Source organism: Gouania willdenowi, chromosome 1 (genome assembly GCF_900634775.1).
Source record: "Gouania willdenowi chromosome 1, fGouWil2.1, whole genome shotgun sequence".
Classification (NCBI taxonomy): Eukaryota; Metazoa; Chordata; class Actinopteri; order Blenniiformes; family Gobiesocidae; genus Gouania; species Gouania willdenowi.
The window spans coordinates 36,176,934-36,195,631 of record NC_041044.1 but is presented as its reverse complement, the minus strand read 5'-3'; the positions used below and the strand labels follow the sequence as shown (position 1 = coordinate 36,195,631).

At 35.1% G+C, this 18,698-nt stretch overlaps 1 protein-coding gene across 2 annotated transcripts; it reads left to right on the top strand.

Moving 5' to 3' along the window:
- Positions 1–526: 526 nt before the first annotated feature.
- ogal (O-GlcNAcase like) lies at positions 527–17,645 on the top strand. Of its 2 annotated transcripts, none has more exons than XM_028447099.1 (17): positions 527–721; positions 867–918; positions 2,665–2,762; positions 3,828–3,958; positions 5,307–5,478; positions 6,223–6,321; positions 6,409–6,548; positions 7,679–7,823; positions 9,369–9,467; positions 10,876–11,138; positions 12,693–12,867; positions 13,838–13,923; positions 14,213–14,305; positions 14,395–14,483; positions 15,480–15,600; positions 15,681–15,810; positions 17,422–17,645. In XM_028447099.1, the coding sequence occupies exons 1-17, from the start codon at positions 667–669 to the stop codon at positions 17,556–17,558; spliced, it is 2,085 nt and encodes a 694-aa protein (XP_028302900.1). In that variant the 5' UTR covers positions 527–666; the 3' UTR covers positions 17,559–17,645. The 2 variants fall into 2 exon arrangements, with proteins under 2 accessions (XP_028302900.1, XP_028302890.1); XM_028447089.1 differs by having other exon boundaries at positions 9,366–9,467.
- Positions 17,646–18,698: the final 1,053 nt, after the last annotated feature.

Here is an 18,698-nt window from a genome sequence, read left to right as displayed (position 1 = left end):
TGGAATTATTAAATAATTGAATTGAATCTGATGTTCTCATAGAGTTTTTGTTTTTTCAGAAGGAATTGATGGATTTATAGTACTATTTCAATTCTCTATTGACCCAAACAGTAAAAAAAAAAAAAAAAAAAGTTTGTCTGCAGAAAACTGTAATTTGTCAAAAATTTGAATTTTGCACAGGTGAAAGTACTGGATTACAAGTACTCACGTTAGTGTAATTGAGTTAAAAAAAAAAACTGGGGGGGGGTTGAAAGTAAACAGTAACTTTTACTTTGAGTACTCTTATTGAGCTACTTTTTACTTGTACTTGAGTATTTTGTGTATGACTTACTTGCACTTGAGTACAATTTCAATCAAGTAGCAGTACTTCTATTTGAGTATGATATATCAGTACTCTTTACAATTCTGGAATTTTGTTATAAGTAACAAAATCACACTCGTCCCTCAGGGCAGTTGTCCCATTGAAATCATTAAGGATCCTGTCTCTTTAAGAAACTGAAGTGTTCCTGTCCCTTTAAGACGTCGCCAGGATGTCGGAAGCAGACGCATTACACTGATAAAGACGCTATTTCTTCACTTTTATTGCCTTGTTTTTTCACCTAATAGTGCTTTAGTCAGTAAATGTGCCACACAGTGACTCAGTGACAGCCTGAAGAAAGAAGTAGAATGTCTGAAACGGCTCACACCGGGAGGCGGGTCTTCATCAGCGGTGTGGTGGAAGGTGAGCTCACCTGTGGACCGACCGGGGTCATAACCCGACCCCTGAGATGGTCCCAGACTGTAGATCCAGAACGGATGTTAGGTCGTAACCAGTTGTGATGTCCCAGTTTGGAGTGAAACTCCACCTTTTATTGCCTCTGGTGCAGGTTTTTATGGGCGTCCATGGACCATGGAGCAAAGGACTGAGCTGTTTAAAAGGTAAAAGGTCTGCGTTGGATTCGATTCATGGAAATCCACCAGAAGCATTGCATGATGAACACATACATCTAGACACTTCTGTTATTTATATATAAAGCAAGCAAAGGTGCACTTCTAAAAGGTTGTTGCAGAAAATATTTTTTAGAAAGAGATTTGGAAATATACTTTAAAATGAAAACTACATTTTAAGATGTAATACATATAACATTAGCAGGGGTTAAATTATGGAACTGCAACTGCGGTCATGTGAACTGTCATGTGCAAAACTCCGGCCAAGCCAGCCCCCGCTTGAAATATGATGCGCGTCTATACTAGGACTTACGGTACGGGTACCTGGAGCGCCCAAACAACCTTTAGAACTTTCAATTAATTTTTTTCCTTCATGTCCCAGACTTATATTCTCAGACTTCGCAGATTTTTCAATATAGTTTTTGAAAAAATAAAGGATCATTTTGCTCAAATTGCATTGTGACACTTTAATATTTTACTTATATTCAAATTTTAATTTTGAAGAATTCTTGTTCATCATGTCCCTGGCTATTATCCTGGGTATTTTTTTTTTATGATCAAATTTTATTGTATAGTTTTTCAGAAAATTAAAGGTTAATTCTGCTCAAATTGCATTGTGACACTTTGATATTTTATTCATATTCAGTATTTTATTGTGAAAAATCTGTCACCGGTGACAAGGATATTTCAATGGATTCTTGTTCATCATCTCCCTGGCTATTACCCTGGGAATTTTCATTAGATTTTACTTTAAAGTTTTTTTTAGAGTAAATAAATCAGGGGTGTCAAACTTTTATGCAGGAAAACAAGTAATTTCAACATTATTTTGCCCTAGTTTGCACTTCTACATATACATAAAATACAAAATATGTAAGAAACCGACAATATCTAAGCAATAGGGGACAGATATCAGTCCAAACAGGATCTTTACTTTAGATTTCCTAGATTTGTGATCAATTTCTTTTTAATCAAGGACAATTTTAAGATTTTGTAAGAATTTTGAGGTTTTTTTTCCAACAGTTTAACATTAATAATGACTGTAATGCGATCTAAACACCGGGAAAACTGTGAGCCCCTTCAAATATTGTGGAGTTTCATTTTCACAATGATTCATGTTTTTCTCTGTTCGGGCCGAATTGGAAGCGCCAAAGGGCCAGATTTGGCCACCGAGCCTTGAGTTTGACACATGTGGCCTACAGGAGGAAATAAAACAAAGTTGGTATCCAAAAGAGAAATGACAAAGTCGCATAAATAAAAAATAAATGTTTTATATTTTAAGACAGAGTAATCTTTTTACTATACAAAGCTGATAAGATAACAGAGAGTTGAGGCATATACAACATTGTTTACTGGAGGCCAAAACATGGTGGCCAAAAAACTTTTCTCCAAATTTGAGGGGTTGGCATGTCCACCAGATAGGATGTATAGCAGATCTTTTTATATATTCTAAGACAGTAGGTGGAGCTGTATTACTATACCAAATTTCAGTTTCTGATGTGATGTAATTTTTTAGATATTGTAAACTGAAATGGGTGAAAAATAAGGAGGCATGAAAATCAATAGATTCACCCCTCACTGAATTGGCCACTTCTCAAAAAGTATTCATCTGATTTTTTGAGACCGAAGTGTGTGAAAATGTGTTGAAATGACATGGAATAATGACCCTAAGATCAACACATTAATAGTGTTTCTTTTCTATTCCTTTCCTTTCCTTAATGCGGCTGTTTGATTGCACAGGGAGCAGAAATGGGGTTTGAACACTTACCTGTACGCCCCTAAAGATGACTACAAACACAGGATGTACTGGAGAGACCTGTACTCTGCTGAGGAGGCAGGTGAGCTTTACTCACATACTCATCTGTATCCTGATGTCACAAATCAGACACACTCACTGCTACTAGTAGCTGACTTATTAAAACAGTGGTTCCCAGCCCTTTTATTTGGGTCGTGACCCCATTTTGATGACACAAATTTCTGACTTTTTATTTTTATTTTTTTCAAGCATTACTTCTTGATCATGTTTGTGATATAGTGTTGTGTCGAGTAGAACTACAGTGACGCCAGCTCAGATTATTTTAATTTAACTATTTAATAATTATACTGTATTTTTTTTTAAACTACATTGATATTTGAGGAAATGAAAGTATGAAATACAGTTGTCTTAGATTGTGTGTGGTCTTTTAATTTGGAAAAAAGAATAATTTAAAAACATTACAAAAATATAATTTTGATTTAATTGTTTAAATAATTATTACATTTTTATACTGTATTTTATTTACCTAGATTTATATTTGAGGAAGTGAAAGTATAGAATACATGATGGTGTTTTAATATGAAAAAGAATTATAATTTTTTAAAGATTACAAAAATACGTAATTTTTTTATTGAATTATTTAATTAATTATTTGATTTAGATTTTATTTAACTAGATTTATATTTGAGGAGGTGAAAGTATATAATACTAATAATAATAGTTTTAGAGTTTTAATTTGGAAAAGAGTAATAATCTAAAAAATTACAATAATATACTTTCAATCAGAATTTTTAAAAAAAAAATAATTTACTAGACATTTTAGGCGACTCCACTTGGATTCTGAGTGACCCCATATGGGGTCACAACTCCAAGGTTGAAAAAGCCTGAATTTAAAGAATAACAGTGAAGTAAATTTCAGGTATAATTGACTTTTGTCTTCTGTAAAAGTTTTTCTTTTAATTATATGTTCAATCCTGAAATGGGGCACCTGTATGTGATAAATACATAACTGAACAGGTCATTTATTATACGGTCACGTTTGAAAACAACGAAGGGTTAAGGAGAACTAATTTACAGAAACACTAATGAAGGTTTTCTAAAATGTATTTTAATCTGGGACTTAATCCATCCTTTCTTCTTTTACCAGAGCGTCTGAGGGCTCTGATCTCAGCAGCCAAAGAGCACGACGTTAACTTTATCTATGCAATCTCTCCTGGTCTGGACATGACGTTTTCCAACCCCAAGGAAGTGGCTGCTCTGAATAGGAAGTTGGATCAGGTATGGGTGCGCAGCGTGGGTTAGGCCTGGGCGATGTATCGAGATTCAAGATATATATCACGAGATTTCTGTTTTGGTCAAAAAGAAAATGGCAATATTGCCTACAACAATATATTTCAAAGCTTATTTTGTATTAAAATACTTATTTTAGGAGTTACTGCTTTCACTGCTTATTAGAACAGCATGAAAAATACAGTTTAGATGGATTGCTGAGTGCGTCCTAAGCCAAACCTACCCATAAACAAGCCACACTACAGAACTCACTCACACGTGCTGTCCCCTAGAGCACTGGTTCTCAACCTTGGGGTCGCAAGACACTGGCAGGGGTGTTACCAGATGCCTTCAAGAAACAGGGAATTTATTTTGAACAATTTGAGACCATTTTTGCTTATTTTTACCCTTTTTCTGCAACTACACCAAACTTGCCATATTCTAACCTATTTTCACCACTTTTTCTTGCCATAAATTTGCTGTTTTTAATGCATTTTGCTACTTTACTCCCATTTCTGCCACTTTGTCAAATTTCAATGCCTTTTGTGCACGTTTTCCACTTTGGAGACATTTTGGCCACTTATAAACCCTTTCCACCAGTTTGCCCAGCTAATATTGCATATATTGACCCATTAATGTCACCTTTAATATCTTTTCACCATATTTCATGCTTATTTTTGCCAATTTAATCACATTCGCGATTTGTTATGCCTATTATTTGCCAGGTTAAACTAATTGTTCCTATAAATTGCATTACCCCAACACCCCCTCCTCCCATTTCTGCCACTTTTAAGCCAATACAGACACTTTGAACCTATTTTTTTTACCACTTTTTCTGTTCTTTTTTGGCCACATTTGCAACTTTTAACCAATTTCTGTGGTTTTTGAAACCCCTTTTCACCACTTTTGGCTTAACCCATTTTATTTCTGATTAAAACAAAGATTTACATCTTTAAGATGACTATACACTATGGCGCAAATAATAATAAACATCCTGGATAACAGTGGATATTATTCAGATAAATAAATAAATGTGTTTATCACAGATTCATAGAACAAGGGACCATCATTTTGCTGAATTTATGGATTTTTTTATGCCTTTTGCATCAACAAATTTAAGCCAGTTTTCTTTCTGGTATGACTTTATTGGGTTAAAAATAATGAGATTTATATTATATATTGCCATTTTGAGAGAAAATATGGACCATATCGCCCAGGCCTAGTTTGAATGAATGTGTGGTATTTTATTGGACTAATAGCCTTCAATGCACATACATACATCACATTACCCTGCATGAGCTGTGTAAACTACATGGATATCATGGTCGTGGGAATGTGAATGCATCTGTGGTTCCAGGTGAGGGCTTTGGGCTGCACCTCCTTCTCTCTGCTTTTCGATGACATCGATGCCGACATGTGTCCTGCAGACAAACAGGCGTTCAGCTCCTTCGCCCACGCTCAGGTTGCCATCAGCAATGAGGTGTACCAACACCTGGGGGAGCCACAGACATTCCTCTTCTGCCCCACAGGTCAGAAGAGAAGACCGACTCCAGGGTTGGGGTCAATTATAATTGTGATTGCCTAATTGATAATTAATTACAACTATGACATAATTCTAATTCTAATCGTATTTGAAAAAATATGTAATTGTAATTGAGTTCACATAATTGTATTTGGTGTGGAAATGCTATAAAAACTGTCATTTACAATGTAATTAAACAGACAACTTGGGAACCAAGTTATAGTTCTTACACATATGTTTTCTTTGGTAACAATTAATAACATATGTTTCATATCAAGTTTACCTTGTAGTTTTCGAGGATCATTTTACCATAAAAAAATAAAAATAAAATAAATCTAGGGACATATTGAAACAAAAAAGGCTCAGATGTCCATGCTTAAAATAATAATACCAATATTTTCATGGATAAGGAAGTCTGACAAGCTAACCAAAAGATGAAAAACAAGTTAGATCATATTTTTTAGTGTATTTTACAGCTGATTTAATAATAAGAGATGCTAACACAAGAGGAAAGTTAAATTTTTGGGGATTTTAAAGCCTCAGAAATTGTAATTGATTTTCAAGGGGAAAATATTTGTCATTTTATTTGTAATTGGAAAAAATGGTGGTCAAAATAATCATAATTGAGTTGTAATTGGATAATTGAAGATGTAATTGTAATTTAAAAATATTACTGACCCCAACCCTGACTTAATCCTTAATCTGGCAAATATAACCCAGGAGTTTGTTTGGTTCTGTCCTGAATCTCCAGATTACTGTGCGTCCTTCTGCACTCCTAACGTACGTCAGTCCTCCTATCTGCACACTGTGGGGGAGAAGCTCCTACCAGGCATCGACGTACTGTGGACTGGTGAGGTTTGCATCTTCTGGATTTGGATACACAAGTCTCGGATCTATCTTTTCTGTTTGTTTAGTTTATTTTTGTTTTTTTTTTCAGGTCCAAAAGTTGTGTCTGAAAAAATCTCAGTGGAATCAATTGAGGAGGTTTCCTCTGTGTTGAAGAGGGCGCCGATCATCTGGGACAACATTCATGCAAATGACTACGACCCTCAAAGGATTTTCCTTGGACCTTATAAGGCAGGCAAATACAGAGCAGTTTGATCTCATGTGGACCACAGATTTTAGGCATTAAAACAAGAAATTTTATCATTCATGTGCCCTAGTTTTCACTTCCACTTATAATAGCATTGAAAGTATGTAAGGCACCGATAAGTGACAGATTTAGTCCCTGCATCTTACATTTCATTTCATTAGTTTCATTTAAATGTCATTAAAATGTCTTAAATCAATGTTATAAAAGTCTTACATTTTAACACATAATCAGTATTATTATATGATTGTAATTAGTCTCACATTAAAAAAAAAAAAAAAAAAAGTAACATTCATACATAATTTACCGCAACATTGCACAATTACGACAGCGGAACCAACTACTAAACAGTAACGTAGTTGTTTTCAACAACATGGGGGAATGTACATTTAACGAAAATTGTCTGTCCAACAAAGATTTTTCTGAATGCCTTTTCGTCATGGTTTGTATTTTTACTTTTGAAAACGTTTTTTGAAAGTATATTTGTCGTCATTTGTATTTTGGTTATTGTTTTATAGATTTCTGCTATTTTATTTTGTCATCTTGTGTGTTTTTGGAGTGATTTTAGTCTTTTTTTTTTTGTATATTTTACTGTAATTTGTTGTATTTTTACCCTATGTGAAAATGTAGCATGTCCCCCCCCCCAAATGTGTTAACTGTGAAGTTGGTCTTAAATTTAATTTCAAATGGCAATGAAAATATTTAAAAATCTTGAATTTAATTTGACTGAAGCTGTAGGGACCCTGCTCGGTTTTGTGACCAATTTTTATTTAATTTGGAGAAATGTTGGGGAATATTTTGAGGAAAATTGTAGGCTTTTGGAGTGCTTACTACAATTTGAAGTCAAAAATGACTGCCAGCATGTGACGTAAGCGTGGGGAAAACTGTGAGCCCTGGAAAAAATGTGCAGTTTGATTGAATTTGTGTATTTGGAGGTACCGAGATATGTACAACTGAATTAGTTAGTGAAGAAATTAATCATTGTGTAAATCAATTATTTTTTTTACTCTCTTGGGAGCTTTAAAGGGCCGGATTTGGCCCCCGGGCCTTGAGTTTGACAAGTGTGTTATAATGTACCTGATGTACTGTATAATAAACTACTGTCTCATCCAAACAGGAGCGACCCACAGAGCTGATTCCCAAACTGCGAGGAGTCCTCACTAACCCCAACTGTGAATTTTACCCAAACTTTGTGGCCATCCACACTTTGGCTACATGGTGTAAATGGGCTGCAGATGGAGGACAGAGGGACGTGGAGATGGGTGAGCCACTGTGCTTTTGTTAAGAATGTTCACAGACCTGTCATCCATTGAATCCTTGTTAAGGTGTTTGGAGTGAATTGATTTTTTTATTTTTATTTTTTTTCTCGCAACCAAAAATCCTGTTTTTTTTTTTTCATTTATTAGAGCATTGCATCACAGACTTGTTTGGCTTGTGTACCGCTAAATCAGTAGCACCCACTTAAAGTATTAGTTCAATGTAGTATACATATATATATATATATATATATATATATATATATATATATGTACCACAATGCACGTGTAGACATGCTCCCTTTAACATTACCCTGTGTTCAGACCAACAGTAATTCTGACTTTAAGCTCATTAACAATGATTTTCTGTCGTTCTGACTTTTTTTTTTTTTTTTTTTTTAGTTTTGCTTTTACTATTTTCATACATTTTTGTTGGTTTGATAAAAACATTCCACAGTCTTGATGTACTGTATTTAACAAAAGGTTTTTAAACTCAATAGGAATTAGGTCTGGGCAATATATTGAGATTCAAGATAAATCGAGATTTCTATTTTGGCGATATAGAATATTACAATAATGCCTATATCAATATATTTTGATTTTCTATCTTATTTTGGATTCAAATTCTCGTTTTAGGAGTCGTTTACTACTACTATTCTCAGAACAGCATGAAAAACACAGATGATCACTGAGTGGGTTCTAACCCAGACTTTCCCCTAAACAAGCCACACTACAGAACTCACTCACACGTGCTGTCCCTTTCAGGAGAAAAATTGCCATTTGTTAGTAAATGTGCCTGAGTGGTATTTCACATCAGCAAATTTAACCCAGAATTGCCTTTATTTAGTTAAAAAATATTGAGAATAATATCTTATATTGTCATTTTGAGGGAAAATATTGAGATATGAGTTTTGGTCCATATCGCCCAGCACAAATAGTTATCATGTTATGTTATCATATTTAATAGAAAGTGATAGATGAATGCTTTGGTGTACCCTCTGCAATCTGCTCACATAATAAACTAGGGAGAGATGTGAACCTTCTAGGAAAAAACCTATAGCGTGCATAGCTAGGGATGTCCCGATACAACTTTTACACTTCCGATACATACATACTTTTATTCCTTATTTTGTAGTGTGGAATGTTAAAAAAGACTTGATCAAGTGATGTTACTGAAACAGAGAACAATAGTCAGCAACAGTAGGTATGAGAAAAACTGACCTGTTTATTATTAACCAATTGGTTACATACATTTTTACCTTCAACATAATATCTACAGTATTCTACACTTGAACAAATATAACGTATATAGATTTCAGATGCAGTCCGATAAAATTCGATATTCGTTTTCTGGCTGATATTGGACCAATATCCGATATCAATGTCGAATTGGGACACCCCTATAGTATGTATAGCAGCTGTATCTTATTGTTAAAAGCATTGTTGTGGTTATGATTGTTTTCCACTCTTTTGTATTAATGTGGATCAACTCTCCTTTGGGATTATTTAGCTTTGATCTAAGCTTGTTACTCTCATGGCGTCCAAAAGCAGCAGACGAAGACCAGGACGCCTCCTACAGCCCCCATAAAGCACTGAGCCTGGCCCTCACTGATTGGCTGCAGGAGTTCATGACCACAGACCAACCAGGAGGTAAATAAATAACACGCGACCGCTGAATGATATGATGCACAGTAGATAGGACGTCTGTTTGGTTGCTTTTTGTGATTTATTTTATTTATTTTTTCCATAGTTTACACCATAAGTAATGGTTAATAGTTCCTTAGATACTGGGTAAAAGTCATTGTTCCTGTACATATCATCCCATACGTCCCCACAGCATGTGGCCAAGGCTTAAGAAGAAAGATAGAGAGGAAGAAAAGAAAGAGGAGAAAGGTTTTCCCAAAAAATAAAACCAATAAATTAATAATATAACGTAAAATAAAATTATACAAATACTATTCAAACCCACCCTCTCCACCTCCTCTCCTTTACGGTCCAGGAGTCCCTTGACTCTCATATTCACACCAAAAATCTCAAATACATTAGTAAATAAATGAGTTATTTATTTATTGACCATGATTATGTTGCAGTACGTGTTGTGTTAGATGGGGAACAAATTCAGATAGTAATTTAAATACATTTTTAGGAATAATAATGGATAGACACGTCGATCCCAAATACTGTACCAGTTTTAGGTATAACCACTCACTCCTTCCCTCTGTTCATGGCCAACACTATAATATTTAATCTGGATGCTGAGTCACCCGCTTCAGTTTCTCCGCACTTGTCACCAGACTGGCTGAACTAATTACACAACACAGTAAGCATAATATGCACAACTATAACATCACATTTCACTCTCACCTTAAAACAGTCAACTGTTCCCCACCCCTTCCATTTTCCTACCCTGACTTTCTCTTCCCTGTTCCCTTCCTCCTCACTTAGGTAGGTGTAACACTGCCCTCTCTTTTTATATTCTTCCTTTAATAAAGCGTTTCTTACTCTTCCTTAGGGAGGGCTTGTGTATGTCACAATTATGCAATAAAATACATTAATTTATTTAATTGCAATAACAAAACATGCATTGCTGTCTTAAAAATATTGCACTTCTTGTAGTGTTGACCTCCATCAGCATGTGCAGACAAAGTAGAAGGAAACAAAACAAGGAATGATAATGAATAATGAAATTAGTTGGAAGTCTCAAATCAAATTTCTCATAAATGTTTTCCCTTTTTAACATACTGTCGAAATATGGGGAAATAACTGTAAACTGTGCTACATCCTATTAGCATGTCACAAAAAAAGCAATAAGATTAGTTCATAAAGGCGGGTATAGAGACAATACAAACACATTATTTATTTATACAGTCAAGACTACTTCAATTTTATGCTGTATTGTTGATTTTCAGACTATCAAAGTTATGTTGAAATCATACAATATTCATAACATTGACAAAGTTAATGCAGAACATAGACAATATTACTTTTACTAGTGAAAATGATCAGTAATTTTCACTAGTGACTTTGACCAGCTGTTTGGCTGTGTTGTTGTCTACAGGTCCGTGTCGTCCTCCAGCTCATCTGAAGAAGGACGCGTCGGACGAGGAGCCCATGCAGACGGACATGGGAGAGAGCTTGTATGTTCCTGGTCCTAATGAGAACCCGCTGTACACAGCTGCTCCTCTGACGCTGGATGACCTGAGGCTTCTGTCAGACCTGTTCTACCTGCCCTATGAACACGGACCCACGGCCAGGACCATGCTGCAGGAGCTGGACTGGCTCAGAAAGCACAGTCAGGCTGCTGCAGCAGAGACCGACCAGGTAAATACATTACCAGGGATGAGGTCAATTACATTTTTCAATTACAATTATGTCTTCAAATATCCATGTTCACTTACAATTCTATTATGATTATGGTGACTGGCATTTTTTAGGCCAGTCACTCACTTTGTTCTTGTTGTTGTGTACACTAGTTAAAATCACTACTCCTTATTTGTTAACGGATTGGGCTGAAATTTGGTGGGTATCATCTAAGGATGTGTACGCATCGACACGAAGAGCCCAATTTTCGATTTGGGACCCTAAAAGACAAAAAAAAAAACAAAAGTTGATTTCTTATTTATTTGCGAGTCAAATATTACGACGGTTGGTGGTACCGAATCATTGGCACATACTAATGTATAATTGGGGCCCATTACCCCATACTTGTCACGGGGGCCCCATTTTTCAAATGACTACTCTTCCGTTAGTTCTTGTTAGATTGTAATGCAGTTTGGTATGAATACTCAATGATTGACTATGATGCTCAAAGCCCTTTTTTTTTAAAAATGAGGCTCGGGTAATTTCCAAATTTTTGGGAAGATAGTTGTGATAAATTGTTTCAAAGGTAATTCAGCATAGATTACAATTATGCCTCACACAATTTGATTAGGGGCCCGGACCACCCCTCTTTTTTTTTTTTGGCAATTTCTATTAAAGTCATTTTCTCATTTTTTTGCGAGTCAATTATTGAAGCAATCAGTCAATCACTTTATTTAGTCAATTAAGTCATACATAAAATACTCAAGTACAAGTAAAAAGTATTTTTGGTCATAAATCAAGTTTTAAATTAAGTTTCATGTATAAACATAAAAAATTAAGAGATGAAATCTTGAAACTTAAGATTTCGTCTCCTCACACATGGAACTTAATTTATTTATTTTCCACAAATGCATCTGTATAACATAAAGGGCTTGTAAATAAAATCTCAGGCTGAAAAAATTGATACTTAATAATAATAATAATAATAATAATAATAATAATATATATAATACATCAAATAAATAAGTGATAATAACTCACGAGTGCTCTGAGAAAATAACCAGCATTCATTGCTGTTTTGGTGCTGTGCATAGTTTCATAATGTTCTTTGATAGTTTTAAAACAGAATATAATAATTTACTCTGTAATGGTTGGGTGTAGAAATGTAACCAATTACTTGACTTTTTTTTAAAACGTACTTATGTATAAGTATCTATTACAGTAACGTGAGTGCTTGTTATCCGTTACTTTTACCTCTGCTTGTTAGGCTTCCTAACCAATGAAAATATGGTTTGCATTTAATTACATTGTAATGAACAGTTTTTGTAGAATTACCATGAAATTCATAGAAGTTTCCATAGAATTACAATTTCGAAGTTAATTATCTAAACTCAATTACATTTCAATTATGATTACAACACCAACAGATGTTTTTGAATGCAGTTACAATTATAATTATGCCGTAATTGTAATTATTAATCAATTATGCAATAACAATTATAATTGAGCCCAACCCTGGTAAGACGTGACTGATCTTAAAGATCCTTTTTCCTGATCCAACCACCGTCCTCTCAGACAGCAGAGTGGCGTACCAGAGCGCAGCAGTTTGACGACATGTGCGACGCAGTGGTGCAGATGTTCAACCGCCTGTCCAACGCGCCAAACCAAAGCATCCTGTACGACCTTTACAACTACATCTGCGACATTAAGAGCGGCGTGGGTTTGGCTCGAGCTTACGTCAAAACACTTGGTAAGAACCACTTCCTGTTCCTCTGATATTTGGATTAAATATTCTTCTTCACACTGGTGCATTTTAATAACGCAATGTTTGCAACGCTGCATCTCAGCCAGGGTTGGGGTCAATTACATTTTTTGATTACAAATACGTCTTCAGATATCCATGTTCAATTACAACTCATTTAAGATTACGATGACCAGCATTTTTTCCAATTACAATTAAAATTGCAATTATTATTTTTCCACTGAAAGTCAATTACATTTATGTTCTGAAGTTCGAATTCAATTAATCGCAGTTACTGAGCCTTAAATAAAAAACCCCATAAAACTTAGCCTTCCTCTTGTGTTAGCATCTCTTATTATTACATGTCTTAAATCAGCTGTAAAATACACAACAAAGTAATATTTATCATACAATTATTTTCTCATCTATTGGTTTCCTTGTTATGCTTCCTAACCTATTAAAATATCGGTATTAACATTTATGGTGCAGCCTTTTTTCTGTCAATATACACCTAGATATCATTTTTTTAAATGATAAAATGATCCTCGAGAGAACTGACAGGTAAACTTGATATGAAACATATTTTAATAATTGTTAACTACATATGTAAAAGCCATAGAACTGTAACACGGTTCCTCAATTTTGTATTTAATTAAATTATAATTGACAATTTTGACATAATTTCCATGCTATTTACAAAGTCAATTATCTGAACCCAATTACAATTCATCTATGAATACAAAAGCAATATATTTTATCGATTAAAAGTATGTCACGATTGTAATAAATGATCAATTATGCGATTACAATTATAATTGACCCCCAACCTTGCTCTCAGCTATAAAACCAGGCTTTAAATCTGCATTTTACTGTCTCCAGATACTGTACTTTGGATTTTAAACTGATTATTAAACAATACATCACAGGGAAAGTCTAGATTTAGCTGCAGCTGAAGTTTGAAAGGCTGTTTTGTCCTCAGGAAGACGAGGTCGACCCTCTGCTCAGGTGATGTGCTCTGATCCCGAGCCGTGGGACTTCAGAGGAGGCCTTTCTGGAGAGTTTCAGGTAATCGCACCAAACTAACAAAGAACAACGGAGTCATTTGGGTTTGTTTTCTATTTATTCATTCATATTCATCCTTCAACCAACAACATGTGAGTCTGGTGTCTGATGCCACAGAACAAGAAGTATTTTGTCGTCCATATGACGTCATGTTGAGAGAAGCCACACAGAATGTTGATTATTTAATTTTGAGTTGAAAGTTGCCAATCTGTGGTTTGGGGTCCCTGTTCTTCCAGTACAACTGTCCACAAACAATGTTTTCTCAGACCAAACTTTCTGTTTGTGATTTCAGAGGATGCTTCCTGGACATGGAAACAGAGACCTGTTCAGACAACCTGCAGCGACGGCCGTTTACTGCATTCGACCGTACTGCCCAGAGGACAAGGTGGGGAAGGCCCACATCCTGATGCTCTGTGTGGTGTTCAGGCCCACATCCTGATCTGATGTCTTTATGTGGTTTCTTTGTGGACTTAGGTGGAGGTGCAGAGGGTCTACAGGGGGATGCAGGAAGCAGGAGACGACAAAACACCTGCGATGATGGAGCCTCCACTGCTCAGCGACGGGTGAGGAGGAGTCAGCTTTTTTTAACGATGTTTAAAGCTGACTTCAAGTTGATTTGCTTAAAAAAAACAAAACAGGATGTAAAACGTTGGAATAGATGCTTGAAAGTTTTGATCTCCACTGTAAACAACCAGCTTTATTGTCATTGTTGGAGTCGTATAGGCGGATGTACAGAAGTGTTTTTACTTCACTTTTTTTCTATCCTGTATCTTTGAAAATGTATTTTGTGTCTATGAATTAATTTTTGTCCTACATTTGTGTCCAAAGTCATTTTGGAGCAGTGACGGTTGCCTAAAACTGTATAGGGCGCTGATTGTTAAGTTGCACATGCGAAAATAAAATGGCAACGTTTTGTAACATTTAGCAACAAACCACGTTTAAAATGTGGGGTTTTTTTATCATAAAAATATAATGTCAATGTAAAATCCTAATGTGAAATATTAAATCTAAGTCATGTTACATTTAAATATAAATGTTAAATCTGATCTTATTTTACATTTAGATTTCACGTTTAAGATTTACATTTAACATTATACATTTAACATTTAGATTTAATGTTTAAAATTTAGCATTTAGCATTTAGATTTGCATTTAGATTTACATTTAGCATTTAGCATTTAGATTTGCATTTAGATTTACATTTAGCATTTAGATTTAACATTCATATTTAAATGTAATATTTAGATTTAACATTTAGATTTACATTTAGCATCTAGATTTACATTTAACTTTTAGCATTTAGATTTACCATTTATATTTAAATGTAATATTTACATTTAGCATATAGATTTCAAATTTAGATTCAACATTGATTTTTTTATGAGAAGAAAATATCACAAAATTCTCAAATATTGCTGTATATCTGGTCAAAAGTAACAAAAAAATTCACATATGTTGTTTAAATATGGTTTGTTGCTAAATGTTGCAAAACGTTGCTGTTTATTTTAGCATGCGTAACGTTACAATGGGCGTCCCATAGTTCCTCTGTTGTGTTGCAGCCTGTCAGCGGGTGAGCTCCCTCCCTCCCCTCAGTGTGCGCTGGTCCTGGAAGACGACTTTGGCATCTGTGGTTATGCCCTTGCACTTGTTGATGCTAAACTGTCCGTAACTAAGCTGCAGGTGTTAAACTGTTACTAAAAGTCCTGCTAACTTTATTATTGGGTTGTTTTTAACACTATAGTTTAATTTATTTCCTCTAGGGGGCATTAAGTGATTCCCTGTTGGAGGAGTTCCCCTCCCTGGTTGCTGTGCAGGTGCTTCCACGGGTCAGTGATCCATCTCCAGCCAAGCGTTTGCTTACACAGCTGTTGTCCTGCCTCAGGAGCAGTGGTAGGTGTTTACGGATGATCCCTCATTTATTTACGAAATCAAACTCGTTTAATCACACAAAAAAGTGTGACAGAGTTCAGATGCTACACAGCCTAAACACCCATTTTTCTGACTGTGGATAGGAATCTGAATAGCCTGAGAAAACCCACACACGTGACGTGAGAATAAGATGCCAAAGCTGCTCAGACAGATTTAAAACTCATTTTTAAATTGGAATAACCAGATGGCACAAAAACATACAATTTGTTTTCAACAAGTTAAGTAATGGAGAAGGTGATTCATGCGTCATTCAAACCATGTGGCTGTCGATCACTTTCACAAGGATCATCAAAGTTTGTGTGATCCTCAAAGTAAATGCACAAATTTACTCCAAAAACACATCAGACGACTGCAAAATAAAAAACAACAACAAAGCAACTCTAACTGTATTAAACCACATTAAAAAAACACAAAGGACTCCTAAAACATAAAGATCACTACAAAAATAAAGCTTGTTTCTGTTTCTAGGATATCGATTATTATTATATTACAGTTGGTAATACTAATTAATACTAATTTTTAAAAAGTTGCCCAATTTTTTGTTTTTAAGTGCTCTGTGTAAATCTAAGCCATTATTATTATTATTATTATTATTATTATTATTATTATTATTATTATTATTATTATAGTTCAAGTGAAGAATTTAAAAGATATCACTCATCTATTTATTTAACCATTATTTTATTGCAAATTCCTTCAAAACAAATATGATTTTTGAGGGAGACCTGACCAAGAGGCACAAATAAAACATATTAAAATGATTTAGAATCCAGTTGCATTACTTTTTTAATGGCCTGTCCGTATGGGTTTGAATTCAGCCAGGGAAACAAAATGCTGAAGCTGTTGACTGTTCCATGACCAAGGTGCAGCATATGTAAAGGCCTGGATGGAGACGTGAGGAACCACTGATTAGAGCAGGGGTGTCAAACTCATTTTAGTTCAAAGGCTAATTACGGACCATTTCGATCACAGGAAGACAAAAAAAAAATCTTGCTGGAATTATTACGCAGAAGTCTAGGAAACTTCAAAGGTAACATCAAAGCGATCAGCATACGCCTCTGATGAAAACTGGCAGTTGTCAGTCGAAACATGTCAGGAGATCAAAGTAAATTTCCTGAGGAACAGTTGTCTGGTAAAATTAAACCTTAACATGTTATCTAAGCAATTAGTGACAGATACCTACATTTTCTTTGATTTTTTGACGAATTATTATTCAATTTGAGGAGATTTTGTGGAATAATTTGAGAAAAATTGCCTGATTCTAGAAAAATATTGTTCTTTCAACAACAATTTACAACAGAATTATTTGGTAATTTACTCAATGAGTCATGTTTTCTCTCTCATTTTGACTTTTTCCTTAGGGCCAAATCAGGTGCTCTGAAGGGCCTGATTTTGCCCCTGGACCTCATCACACATATGTAATAGAGGGTAGTTTGCCTAATGATGATGATAATATTCCTTTCAATATCTTTCTTTCAGCTCTAGATTAAAATGGCGATAAAGGATTTTTGTCTAAAATATTGAAACGTCTCTTATGTCAGTGAATTTACTTGTTCATCTTTTCCTTTTCAGGGTCCAAAGGTGTGTTCTGTGAGCTGAGAGAGTGTGACCGCAGGATGCTGGACTTCTTCTCTAAAGTGGGTTGTTTCCAACCCGTGCACGTAGGCAGTCTGCCTCAGGGCGTCGTAGTTCTGGCATCAAGCCTGTGAAGTGAAGCTCAGAACGGAAAGACGTTGGCACAAAATGAATGAATGATCACACGATGAACTCTTCACAATAAAGCTCCTCAAATCAGATGATTGGTGAACCACATGTTCATTCTCAAACATCTAAAGCACGTGTAAAACTCATGGCCCGGGGGCCAAATTCAGCCCTTTGGAGCATCCAATTCGGCATTGTGTAAATGATTGCATTCAATTTTAATGTTAAACTGTTGAAAAAAAACTCTAAATTCTCACAAAATCTTTATTTTTCCCTTAAATTATGACATATTAAAGACCCCATGTTAAGCAAATGGACTTTTCTGTGCTTTAAACATGATAAAAGTGCTATTAGGGCGTCATACACATGCCCAAAGTGTTTTTTTAATTAATTCCCTCAATCATTAAAGGGTGATTTGCTCCGTTCTTACTGCAGGGTGAGCCCAAACACCTCGCTCCAATTTGATGATGCGTTCCCACTTTGATGACGAATTTGACGTGGCACTGAACTAGAGAAGCCGCGCCTCCAGGAAGCTCTCTGCCGTGATTGACATGTAAATAGAAATGGGAAAAAAACCCTCAAATACTAAGTTTTTGGGGTTCTTAGAACAAATGGTGAAAAATAGCATGACATGGGACCTTTAAATAGAAATTATTTGCAAAATCTAGTAATTTTAAAGTAAAGATTCTGTTTGGAATAATATCCATCACTCTTTGCATATTTAGTATTTTATGTATACGTTGTAGAAGTGCAAACTAGGGCACAATAATGTTAAGCTTACTCATTTTCCTGCAAAAAAATATGTGGCACACTTGAGATCAAACCATATTAGGCCCCTAAACTAAAACATTTATGTGCATTGCATTGTGGGATGTGGAGACAGGTGCATGGAAGTGATTTTAGTTCAATCTGATATAACATGGAATACTGAGAACAATCTAGAACAAACATGGGGTGAAGAAAATCACTGTTTTCCATGTCTAATGAAGAATTCACATTAGATATTAAGTAAAACACTTCTATGCCTCTGTCTATGAGAATCCCACAATGCAATGCACAAAAATTTCAACAAATTTTGAAGAAGCAATATTGACCTTTTTCCTCATTTTCTTTTTGGAGTGAATGATGTTGGATTCATTGATCTATGA